Source organism: Cnephaeus nilssonii (assembly GCF_951640355.1).
Source record: "Cnephaeus nilssonii genome assembly, chromosome: 10".
Lineage (NCBI taxonomy): Eukaryota > Metazoa > Chordata > Mammalia > Chiroptera > Vespertilionidae > Cnephaeus > Cnephaeus nilssonii.
In genome coordinates, this window is record NC_137081.1 from 45,558,427 (window position 1) to 45,571,546 (window position 13,120).

The 13,120-nt window shown below is 34.7% G+C and overlaps 1 protein-coding gene across 3 annotated transcripts in view; it reads left to right on the forward strand.

The window, feature by feature from the left end:
* SLC25A12 (solute carrier family 25 member 12) overlaps positions 1 to 13,120 on the forward strand; it is a 95,705-nt gene that overhangs the window by 42,419 nt on the left and 40,166 nt on the right. For all 3 annotated transcript variants that reach the window (XM_079782674.1, XM_079782676.1, XM_079782675.1), the window contains one exon: positions 1,900 to 2,039. In XM_079782674.1, coding sequence (XP_079638800.1) covers positions 1,900 to 2,039 — 140 coding nt within the window. The remainder of the gene's footprint in view (positions 1 to 1,899; positions 2,040 to 13,120) is intronic.

Consider the following 13,120-nt stretch of genomic DNA (forward strand, 5'->3'; position numbering starts at 1 on the left):
GAGATAGAAACATCAATGATGAGAGAGAATCACTGAATGGCTGCCTCTTGCACCGCTCCTTACTGGGATCGAGCTCGCAATCTGGGCATGTGCCTTTGACCGGAATCAAACCCGGGACCCTTCGGTTCACAGGTGGACACTCCATCCGCTGAGCCAAACCAGTTAGGGCTGCTTTCCATTTATTCATGTTTCCTTAGTTTCATACATTGTTAGACTTAAAAATAAGGATAATTAATTTGGGAATAGAAACTGCCAAATAAATTGGAGAATTCTAAATTTTTTTCTGATCTATCATAATATTTTTAGCTCTAAATATTTTATTGCAACTCTTGTTATTTTAATTATCTTGTAAACTTGAACATATTTTATAATGTGAAGTTTCATGTAAATTTAAGGGTAATCCTTTGTGTTGGTTAGAAGTCAGGATCCCATGAATTGCTATTGAGTTAATTTTTTGTTTTTAGAAACAAAACCCCATAAATTTAATTTGTGTTTATGGAAAGTAAAAATTATTTGAAAATTCTTCAATACTGTTGCTACTTAGGCAAGAAATAAATGCTCATTCCATTTGAAGCAAAGATGAGAATCCCATCTCCCCAGTGACATCCAATGCCTTCTTCCAAGTTACTGATTGGTGTGACCTATTCAGAGCTGTTATATATGTTGAGTCCAGACTGGCAGGATTTCTAGTTCAGGATGCTTACACTGCATGCCCTCCCACCCCCACCATAGCAATGCTTTTGTCAAGGAAAAGAGCTATAAAAACTAAAGGGAATCCATTAAACCATTTACAACATTGAGATCTGTATCTTATTTAAAGAATTTGAAGAAATTGGAGAAAATAGCATAGTTGGAGATTATAAAATATTAAACTTGCATTTACTAATTCTTTAGTATAATTAATTGATAGCTCTTGATGGCAAAACCCTTTCACTAATATAATTGGCTTAAATTTGAAAATAATTTTGTTCTTTGTCAGTAAGGCTTCCTGCTTTCTTAACTTTTTAATGATTTTTTTTTTTTGCATGAGCTTTTAAATTAGTCTTTCCAGTCTATGCTTATTAAAGTACCAGTCATTTGTGAACTGACTTTTATAGTAAGGGTCGAACTGTGTAAGAAAGTGAATGACATGGTTAGTGCATGAAGACAAGCTATTATACGGTTTTGGTTGTATATTACACAGTGTGACTGGTTCTTATCTAAAAGTTAGTATACTGTGTTTAGTCCTTCTTTATGTAAAAGTGAATCACTAATTTCACTTATCTTAAAATATTTTAATAGCTGAGACTAATAATCATGGTTTTTATGAGGATTTTGAAGCTTTGTGTCAAGACCATATTTTTGACAATATCAGAAGCTTTTAATAAGGTGCTTGCTGCTGAGCTAATGATATGCTTTTGGTAGTATTTCTTATACCTATCTTCAATAGACATATTCAGGGTAGTGTGAATGTAATAATCAAGCCTCAATCAAACCATACTTAGTATGACAAATATTGCATTATACTGTAATTTAGGTATTCATGCTTCTGATAAAGGGCTTAATTCGACTCCTTGAGGAACCGGGAAAACACTGTTGATTTTATACTGGAATGCAAAGTAGCAGCCATTTATAGTGCAAGATATAAATCACTTCCTAATTAAAATTATATCAAGAGAAATTAAGAATCTCATGGCCTTATATGTAATGGTACACAATCTTAAGTGTAAAATTATATTTTGTATCAATTCTGTTCCTGTGCATGGGTTTCTGGGCACAAAAATCTTTGCAGCTAATCTTAATAGAATCAGATAATATTGACTTTTAAAATTTCTCTTAATTTCTTTCTGTAGGAACATTGCAGTGGACTAAACTACTTATTCTGGATATAATTTATTTATTTTTGTTTTCCCTTTTAAGAAAATGTCAAAGAAATTTTTGGACAGACTATTATTCATCATCATATCCCTTTTAACTGGGACTGTGAATTTATCCGACTGCATTTTGGGCATAATCGGAAGAAGCATCTTAACTACACAGAATTCACACAGTTTCTCCAGGTGAGCTGAGTTTTCATAACTGGTGTAAATATATATCATTCCTCCTCCACCTCATTTCCTTTAAGTTTTACTAAGTTTATTATAAAAACTAGCAATCCCCTGGGGTATTTTATCTCCATTTTTCATTTCCTACTCCCAGAAGCAACTTTTTAAGACTTTTATAATTGTTTCTTTCTGTACTTACTTCCATAGCTTTAAATAATAAACTTGTGCTGACATTTCTACTTCAAAATTTTTCACTTATAGGTATTTTTTATTGAATTTGAACTATGGGAGATTAGTAGTTACTTCTTTCATCTCTCCCTCTCTACCACAGACTTGAAATTTTCTGTGTCTCACTCTCCCCCATCTTATGAGTCTACTTAGATCAATATCATATTTGAATTACTATAATTTTGTAAACACTCTGCATCACTAAAATGATTACTTAGAGTTTCTAGTTTCTCTTATTTGCTTCGTTTTCTATGTATTAATGTAATTTATCCTCACACTTTGCCTCAGTTATTAAAATCTCATTTTAATATGTTTAAAACACATTAGGAATTCTTTCAATTTCATCTTCTTAGAGCTCTCCAGGAGCTTTCTTTCTTTTTAAAAAAATTGGGGTAAAATTCACTTAACATAAAATTAACCACGTAAAAGTGCACAATTTAGCGGCATTTAGTGCATTCACAGTGTTGTAGAACCACCACCTCTAATTCTAAAACCTTTTCATCACCCCAGACGAACACCCTGTACCCATTAAGCTGTCACTCCCCATTCCTGTCTCTCCCCAGCCCCTGGCAACCATCAATCTACTTTCTGTCTCTATGGATTTACCTACTCTGAATATTTCATATACAGTTGACCCTTGGACAACACGGGTTTGAACTGCACAGGTCCACTTATACACGAATCTTTTTTTTAGTAAATATGTACTACTATAAATGCATCTTCTCTTCCTTATGATTTTCTTAATGACATTCTTTTTCTCTAGCTTACTTTATTATAAGAATACAGTATATAACACATAACATACAAAATATGTGTTAATTGACTGGTTATGTTATTGGTAAGGCTTCTCATCAACTGTAGTCTATTTGTAGTTAAATTTTGGGAATTTTTGACTGTGGGGGGTTGGTACCCCTAATCCTATGTTATTCAAGGGTCAACTGTAAATAGAATTAATTACATAACATGACTTTTTGTGTATGGCTTTTTTTCTATTTAACAAATATTTCCAAGGATTATCCATGTTGTAGAGCATGTATTAATACTTTTCTTTTTATGTCTGAATATTATTCCATTGTATGGATATACCATATTTTTTTTAATCCATTCATTAGTTAATGAGCCCTCTGTTGTTTTCATCTTCTGGCTATTGTGAATAGTGCTGCTATGAATATTGGTATACAAATTTTTGTTTAAATACCTATTTTCAAATCTTTTGCGTATATCCCTAGGAGTGCAATTGCTGGGTCATATGGTAATTTTCTGTTTAACTTTTTGCTTCATGGTTGGAAGCTGGACTTTGTTCTTCATGCATAGCTGTCAGCCTGTGATCTCCCTTCAGCTTCATACTGGGGAATCCATTTGCCTTTCTGTTATATTGAATCTCCATGTGCTGGATTTCATCTCTCCTTTTATTATGGTTTATTTCTTCTTTTTGGTGGAACACTTCCTGCAAGGGCTTCCTGAGGAAAGTAAGTAATTTTTCATGAGACTTTTCATATGAAAACCTCTGCTCAATTATTAAACTTAGATTGGCTGGGTGTAGAGCTCAAGTAGGAATTTATTTTCCTCCTAATTTTGAAAACATTCCTCACTTGTTTTCTGGCTTCCAGTGTTGCCACTGAAAAGTCCAGTGCCATTCTTATTCTTGATTCTGTTTTGAAATATTTTTCCCCCCACTCTGGGAAGTTTTAAATTTTTTTCCCCCTTCCTAAAGTGTTTTGAAATTTCAGTGATATTCCTTGATGTGAGTTTATTTTTATTCATTGTGCTGAGCATTCAATGGGCTTTTTAAATTTGAAAATTTATGTCCTTCAGTTATGGAAAATATTCTTATTTTCTTATTTATTCCCTCCTATTTTCTTCCTTTCTAAAACTAGTAAATATGTTAAATGTATGATCCTTTAGTTTTCTTTCATATTTTCCTTCTGAACCTTCTATTCAGTTCTCAATTTTTATTATATTTCTAACATTCAGGAACTCTTTTTGGTTTTCTGAATATTTCTTTTTAAAAACAGCATACTATGCTTCTTTTGTAGATGTACTATTGTTTTATTTCTTCAAAGATATTAAAGATAGGGTTTTTTTGTTTGTGTTTTTAAGTTTTTCTTTTCCCTGCGAGTGCGTTTCCTCTAAATTTCTCTTAGTCTGGGTCTGTTTTTTATGTTAGTGGCTTTTCTCATATGTCTGATGTTCCTTGATCCTTATCTCATATTTAAGACTGAATCTTATTCAAAGCTTTTGGTTCATGGTAGGACTTAGTTAACTCTGGGCCTTACTGTGAAGTTCTCTGGCTGGGCTGTTGTATTGGGGAACCTCTAATGTCTGCATGTTTAGGTCTTTTCTTTTGAATTGCGTAATCAGAGAGTAATCATCTGGCCTCCCATCTGTATTATTAGATCTGGATTTTAACGTGGCTGCGAAGACATTTGGTATGAAGATGGACTTTCATTTACTTACCTCTTTTCAACCTGGTCTTCCCTGTCCTGGATCCTCTGTTAAACTTTCCAGGCAGTGAACCTCTGGTCTTTTTGCCAAGGTTGGGAAAGGACAGAGGTGTAGCTCTGATGCAGTAAGGCAGGCAATTAACTGCTTTTTAAACAGACTTCCATCTAAGCCTCCTGTTTTCATCTTCACCTCCACTGTCACATCCAAGAGTACTAGTCAGCCAATTTATGAGTCTCTTGGGGGTCTATCCTGTACTTTGGATTGCTTTTTGGCTTTCTCTGTTTCTAGTTTTCTTGGTTCTGTCAAGTCATTTGTCACTTGCCCTTCTTCTCTCTAATCTTAAAAACATAGTTGCTGTCTTCTTTTTTTCCATTCTCTTTATTCTTGAGTTTTTGTTTGTTTGCTTTTTTGTTCTTTTACTGTGATTTTGTGAAGCGTGGAGTTTTGGAAGACAGCCATATATTTCTGAAGTTCTGCTACTTTCATTTCATAGCTATGTGAAATGCATTTCCAAGTGCACAAGACCTTTAGCTTTAGCAAAATTTCCTTTCTTTATCATTTTCCTCAGTTCCCCTATTCAACTTTTCAATCCAGAAGCAGATTTATTTTTATCTTATCATTTATTTAATGGAATATTTATCTTTTTAGATAAAGTGTCTTTTTAGAGTATCCTTATTTTATCTTTCATAAGCTCAGGGTATTGTTATTTTTTTCATTAGGATGATCACAGTTTGAAAACTGTTATCTTTTAGGTGTGGTTATTTGTACAACCCAGTGCTTGTTCTAATACTTTCAATGTTAGTCCCTACCTGACTGACCTTGCAAAGTGTTCAAACTTGAAATGTTGAAAATATTATATATTTCTCTCATTGTTGGTTCCTTTGCATTTACTGAAGATATTTTATAATATCTATTTTACCCTGATGTTTTAATTATACTATATAAACTGAGAGCTTTATATATGGGGCTTCTTCTTTCTTTGTGTTGCTTCTCATTTTGAAGTTCTTAATTTCAATTTTTAAAACTTTATTTTGAAAGACTTTAAATATATTTCAAAATAGAGTAGGATAATCAACTCCATGCACCCATCAACCAACTTCAACAATTATCAACTGTTGGCCAATCTTGTTTAATTTGTACTCCCCACTCTGCCCCACTACTGGCTCATTTGGAAGCCAGTCCCATACACTCCATAATTTTATCTGTGATACTTCAGAAATATATCTTTAAAAGATATATGAAATTCAACTGTTGATCTAATAAAAAATGGAAAATCTATTACTATGAAGGTTCTGCTTTGTTTTTACTATAAAGGTCCACATTTTCTTTAGTATTGAGTATCATTAATAAGCCTTAATCATGCCCATGGTTGGCACTGGATATTTCTGAGAGCCTAAGACATATGCATGGAGAAAACAGAAACATAAAGGATATAAAGAAGGAGACAAAAAAGAATGAACGAGGAAGGGAAATATATATAAGATAGAGAGTGGGACCTGTGTTTGCTTCTGATGCTGCTCAGGAATATCCTTTCCGTGGGGAACACTTTCTTTCAAGCATATTTTAAGGATGAAATAGAGACGGAAAATTCCTACTTCATTTGAAAGGTGATGTGTGGTTGGAGCTAAGGTGATAGGAAGATGGAGTGAGAAGGGGTGAAAATTCACAAATATGTGGCGATTAAACAACATACTTCTGAATAATAAATGGGTGGTAGAGGAAGTCAAAAGGAAAAGAAAAAATATTTTGAGACAGATGAAAATGGAAAAAGAAGAACATACCAAAACATATAGGATGCAGCAAAAGCAGTTCTAAGAGGAAAGTTTATTGTTATAAGCACCCACATTAAGAAAAATGAAAGATCTCAACCAACCTACCTTTACACTTCAAGGAACTAGAAAAAGAGAATAAACTAAGCCCAAAGTCAGAGAAGGAAGGAAGTAACAAAGATTAAAGCAGAAATAAGTGAAATGCTAGTAGAGACAGAAAGATAGCAGAGCCCTGATCGGTTTGGCTCAGTGGATAGAGCTTCAGACTGTGGGCTGAAGGGTCCCAGGTTCGATTCCGGTCAAGGGCATGTACCTTGGTTGCGGGCACATCCCCAGTAGGGGGTGTGCAGGAGGCAGCTGATCAATGTTTCTCTCTCATCAATGTTTCTAGCTCTCTATCCCCCTTCCTTCCTCTCTGTAAAAAAAATATATATATATATATATATTAAAAAAAAAAAAAGAAAGATAGCAGAAAAGATCAGTAAAGCTATAAGCTGGCTTTTCAAAAAGATAAGCCCTGGCTGGTGTGGCTCAGTTGGTTGGAGTGTCATCCTGTGCACTGAAGGCTCACGGGTTCGACTCCTGGTCAGGGCGATTCCCAGTCAGTCAGAACCTATCGATGTTTCTCTCTCTCTCCTTCCCCCTTCCTCTCTCTCTAAAGTCAGTAGAAAGCATATCCTTGGATGAGGATCAAATATTTTTTATTTTAACTTCAGGACCAGGTAGCTTCACTGGTGAATACTACCATTTAAAAAAGAATTAGTACAGATTATTCTCCAACTTTTCTCAAAAATAGAAGAGGAGGGTACACTTCTTCCACATTCATTTTGCAAGACCAGTATTACCCTGATACCAAAGTCAGAGAAGGACACTACAAGAAAAGAATATTATAGGCCAATATTCCCGATGAAGAAAGATTCTGATATCTTCAACAAAATAGTAGCAAGCCGGATTTAATAGTATTAAAAGGATCATACACCATGATTAAGTGGGATTTATTCCTGGGATACAAAGATGGTTCAACATATGCAGATCATTAAATGTGATAAACCATATTAACAAAATGAAGGGAAAAATCATATAATCATCTCAATAGATATAGATGCAGAAAAAGCATTTGAACAACATCCAACATCCATTTATGGTAAAAACTCTCAGCAAAGTGGGGATAGAGGAAACATACTGTAACATAATAAAAACCATATATAGCAACCCCACATCTGACATACATGAAAAGCTGAAAGCTTTTACTCTAAGATCAGGAACAAGACAAGGATGCCTACTCTTGCCACTTTTATTCAAAAAGTACTGTAAATCCTAGCCAGAATAATTAGGCAAGAAAAAGAAATTAGAGGCATCCAAATTGGAAAGGAAGAAGTAAGATTATTTTTTTTTGCAGATGACATGATATTATACATAGAAAATCCTAAAGACTTTGCAACACACACACCTGTTAAAACTAATCCATGACTTTAGGAAAGTTGCAGGATACAAAATCAATATATAAAACTCAGTTGTATTTCTATACACTAACAACAAAGTATTGGAAAGAAAATTTAAGAAAATCCCATTTATAAAAACACAAAGAAGGATAAGATATTTAGGAATAAACTTTACCATGCAAGTGAAAGATCTGTACATTGAAAACTGTAAGGCATTGATGGAAGAAATTGAAGAAGACACAGATAAATGGAAAGATATTCTGTGCTCATGGATTGAAACAATATTAAAATGTTCATACCACCCAAAGCAATCTCTAGATTCAACACAATCCCTATCAATATTCCAGTGGCATTTTTCACAGAAATAGAACATTTATGGAGCCACAGAAGTCCCCAAATAGCCAATCTTGAGAAAGGACAAAACTAGAGGCATTACACTTCCTGAATTCAAACTATATTACAATGTGATAGTATTCAAAACAGCATGGTATTGTCATGAAAATAGACACATCTTACCTAATAAAAGAGAAACATGCAAATTAACCATCACTCTGCTACGCCCACAGCCAATCGGAGTGAGCATGCAAATTAACCCAACAAAAATGGAGGTTAATTTGCATATGCAGGCGTGGAGTGGAGTGAAGCCTGCTATGAGGGGAAGGGGGGCGGCGGAGGGAGTTATTGGAGTGGTGCTCCAGACAGAAGCAAGGACTTGCCGGCTCCAGGCGAGCTGAGAGCAGGGACTTGCCGGCTCCCGGGCGGCTGGGAATGAAGCCAGGGGAAGGAATGCCTATTCTTGCACGAATATCGTGCAACGGGCCTCTAGTAAGTCAATATAACAGAATAGAGAGCCCAGAAATAAGCCTCTGTATATATGGTCAATTTTTGACAAAGGAGCTAAGACTATACAGTGAGGAAAGGATAGTCTCTTCAATAAGAGATGTTGGGAAGAATGGATATTCACATGTGAAAGAATGAAACAACTATCTTACACTATATACAAAAATTAGCTCAAAATGGATTAAAAACTTGAACATAAAGACCTTAAACTAAACTCCTAAAAGAAAACAGTGGGTAAGCTCTTGGCATTGATGTTTTGAGTTTGACACCAAAAGCAGAGGCAACAAAATCAAAATAAACAAGTGAGACTACAGTAAACTGAAAAGCTTCACAGCAAAGGAAGCCATCAGCAAAACAAAAAAGCAATAATGGGAGAAAATATTTGCAAACCACATATCTGATAAGGGGTTAATATCCAAAATATACAAGAAGCTCATATAACTCAGTAGCAAAACAAATAAAAAAACCAGATAACCCAGTTAAAAAATGGGCAAGGGACCTGAATCAACATTTTTCCAAAGACATACAAATGACCAACAGGTACATGAAAAGTTGTTCAACATCACTAATACTCAGGGAAATACAATCAAAACCACAATGAGATACCACCTCACACTCATTAGGATGGCTATTAAAAACAAAACAAACCAAAAATACCACACCAGAAACCAAGTGTTGGGAAGATATGGAGAAAAGGTGATATTTGTACACTGTTGGTGGGAATGTAAACTGGTAGAGCCACTATGGAAAACAATATGGAGGTTCCTCAAGAAATTAAAAATAGAACCACCATATGATCCAAAAATTCCACTTCTTTGTAAATATCCAAAAGAAACAAATCCTTGTCTCAAAGTCATATCTGTACTATGATGTTTGTTGCAGCCAAGGTACAGACACTTAAGTGTGTATCAACAGATGAATAGATAAGGAAATTTTTTACACACAGAGGAATATTATACACTAGAAAAATAAGAAAATCATGCTATTTTCAACAACATGGATGAACTTCGAGGGCATTATGCTAAGTGAAATAAGCTGGACAGACAAATATTGCATGGTATCACTTATATGTAGAATCTAAAAAAAAAGTTGAACACAAACAGAGAGTAGAAAAGTGGTTGCCAGGGACTTTGGGGGTGGGGGGACAGGGTGGATAGGGAGAGGATGGAAAAGGGTGCAAACTTTCAAGTATAAGATAGGGATAGGTCTGAAGATCTAGTGTATAACATTGTGACTGTGGTTGATAATATAGGGTGTCCCAAAAAAATGTATATGCATACATTTTTTGACAGCTCAATTGATGTTTCTTTTTTTCATATTTAACCCATTGGAATTAATAATTATTTAAAGTATGCATACATTTTTTGGAACACCCTGTATACTATATTGCATAATTGAAATTTGATAAGAGAGTAGAACTTGTGTTCTCATAAAAAATAAATATATGAGGTGATGGATGTGTTAGTTAACTTGGGAATCCTTTCACATTGTGTAAATATATATGAAATCACCAAATTGTACAGTTTAAATACAATTTTATTTGTCAATTATACCTTAATAAAGTTGGAATTTTTTTAAAAAGTAAAGGAGGGGGGAGAAAACTTTGTCAAATCATGCTGGTTGTTTATTATCATGTACTGTTTCTCTTTCATATGTGTTTACCAGTTGAATTTTAGTTTCCCCACTTTTATTGCTATTTTCTTTCTTTCTTTCTTTCTTTCTTTATTTTCTTTTTTAAAAAAATTTCTTTATTGATTAAGGTATCACATATTTGTCCTCATCCCCCCATCCCCATCCCACACCCCTCCCCACACATGCCCCCGCACCCCTGTTGTCCTTAACCGCTGGTTAGGCTCATATGCTTGCACACAAGTCCTTTGGTTGATCTCTCCCCTTTACCCCCACCCTCCCCTACCCTCCCTCTGAGGCCCGACAGTCTGATCCATGCCTCCTTGTTTCTGGGTCTGTTCTTGTTCATCAGTCTATGTTGTTCATTATTTCCCCTAGATGAGTGAGATCATGTGCTATTAGAAATACACTTATAAGATCAATCAAAGGACTTGTATGCATGCATATAAGCATAACCAATGGATGCAAAACTCTGGGGGGTGGGGGCATATATGGGAGTGGGATGTGGGGAGGGCAATGGTAAGATATGTACACATATAATACCTTAATAAAAAAATTGAAAAAAAAAAAAAAGAAATACACTTATAAGAACCGAAAATAAGACAAGCAATAATGCTTATGGTGACAGGCAAATGAATCAGTCTGTAGTGAGTTTCTTTCTGGGCCAACAGTTCTTTTGAGACCCAATTTCAATGTCCAACAGTTCCTTATGTGTACATGTCAGCACTGACATTACAGTTCTGGATGGTGGACAAATGGTGGTAATGCAGGTCCGACTCTCTCTGGTTTGGTCCTGGGCAACCTGCAGTGATGCACAGCTGCTACCTGCTAGTATGGGAAGGCCATGTCAGCGTCTTCCATCTCTGGACTGCTTCTCTTCTGTCTTCATGGCTGGAGTAGTCCTGTAGACTCCTCTCTGTTGCTGGAATCCACATGGTCTCGGAGTTGTTTTCTGAAAATATACAAACATATTCTCGACCAAAAGTTAATAAAGGAATATTTTCTATAAATTTGACTTGGGATCCTATTGCATTTTTTGCCCAAATAATTTTCCTCTGGCTTGTTTTGACAACTTGTGTGTTTTTCATGGGTGTCTATTGCTATTTTCAAGAAACTAAAATAGATAGATGTTAAAATATTTGGATGTTTTTCTCAATGGTATTTAATTTTTTAAAGTTAAGACTATTGAAAGATTTAGTAGGTTTTATATACTTGTCGCTAGCCTTTCAACCTAAGAAAAACTATTTTTGAAATTTGTTTTATTGTTAAATTCATTTACATAAAGATGTCTAAAACAAATGTGTAAGACAAACACCTGCTAAGGTAACTTTAATGACTTTGAATTATTGAGATACTGCAAGTGCGTATGAAAATATTTAAATAAATTAGTAAAATGGTGCAACTTCAACCAAAAACTATTTTAAATGTCAGAAAAAGGTAAAGCAACATTTGTAGGCTTTCATAAATAAATGAAAATGGCAATATTTAATTTTATCTAAAAATAATATTTTAGTACTTAGATATGAATATTATTTCCATAGTTGCAAATTGTGTGAAAATGGCATTCAACAGCACCATTATTATGTTGTGGTAACAGATTTATTTGAATTATGTAGCAGGTCCTTAGGGCAGAAATGTTGAGTTTTTGATTTTTGTATAATACTAAAGGTATTGCTGCCACATTTTATTGTTTCTATGGATATCACTTATCACAAAATTTGGCTATTCAATAGTTCAAAAGTTCAGAGATCTTCTGGATTGTTTTATAGTTTATGAGTAACTGCCCAAAGCTGGATGGAGTGATAGCTGAACATAGGTCATGTACTTTGTTATTCATAACTTTCATGTTAGAACTCCAGTGGATCCCTGGACAATGTGGAACTAAGGGCACCAATCTCCATGCAGTTGAAAATCCACATACAGCTTTTTACTTCCCCAAAACTTCAGTCTTCCCTCAGTATTCAAGGAGGATTAGTTCCAAGGCCCCTGCCAATGTAAAATTCCAAGAATGCTCAAGTCCCTTATATAAAATGGTGTAGAACAATGCGTACAGTTGGCCCTCCACATCCATGGATTCCCAAACACAGATCTGTGGTTGGTTGAATTTGCCAATGTAAAACCTGGGAGGATACAAAGGACTGACAGTATATTTATTTTAAAAATTTGCATATAAATGGACCGACGCAGTTCAAACCCACATTGTTCAATGGTCAACTGTACTTACCAGAGTTTCTCACTAAATTGATTTTTTAAATTGTTTGAAAAATGGTCTCTAATTTATTGAGAATGGGGGGTGGGCTGACTTTGATTGCAACATTTAGAAATTGAAAAACTTAAAATGAATCTAAACTTATAATTCAGAAAGTACTGTTGGATGACAGGAATGCCTTCAAGCAGGAGAGAATAGATTATTACTTATTTTAAAGACTTAAATAAAACACTGGAAATATACTCAACTTGTTTTTAGTGATGAAAACTTTTCAAATAAATGAAGATTTTTTTCCCTATTCCGTTTTCTTTATTGCCATGCTGTGATCCCTTTTTCCTGAGTAGTAATATGTAGTACATTTTCAGGAAAATTGGCTTTTCAAAAGAAAGTAAAAGTGCTGTAAATTCAGAGCTGGACATTGTTCATTTCTGTAGTAAGCGCATGTAGCAAACGGATGTCTGCGCTTCCTTTCCAAAACATACACTCGGGTTGTACTTGAAACCACTCTAATGCCCTATTTCTAACTTTTCGCTC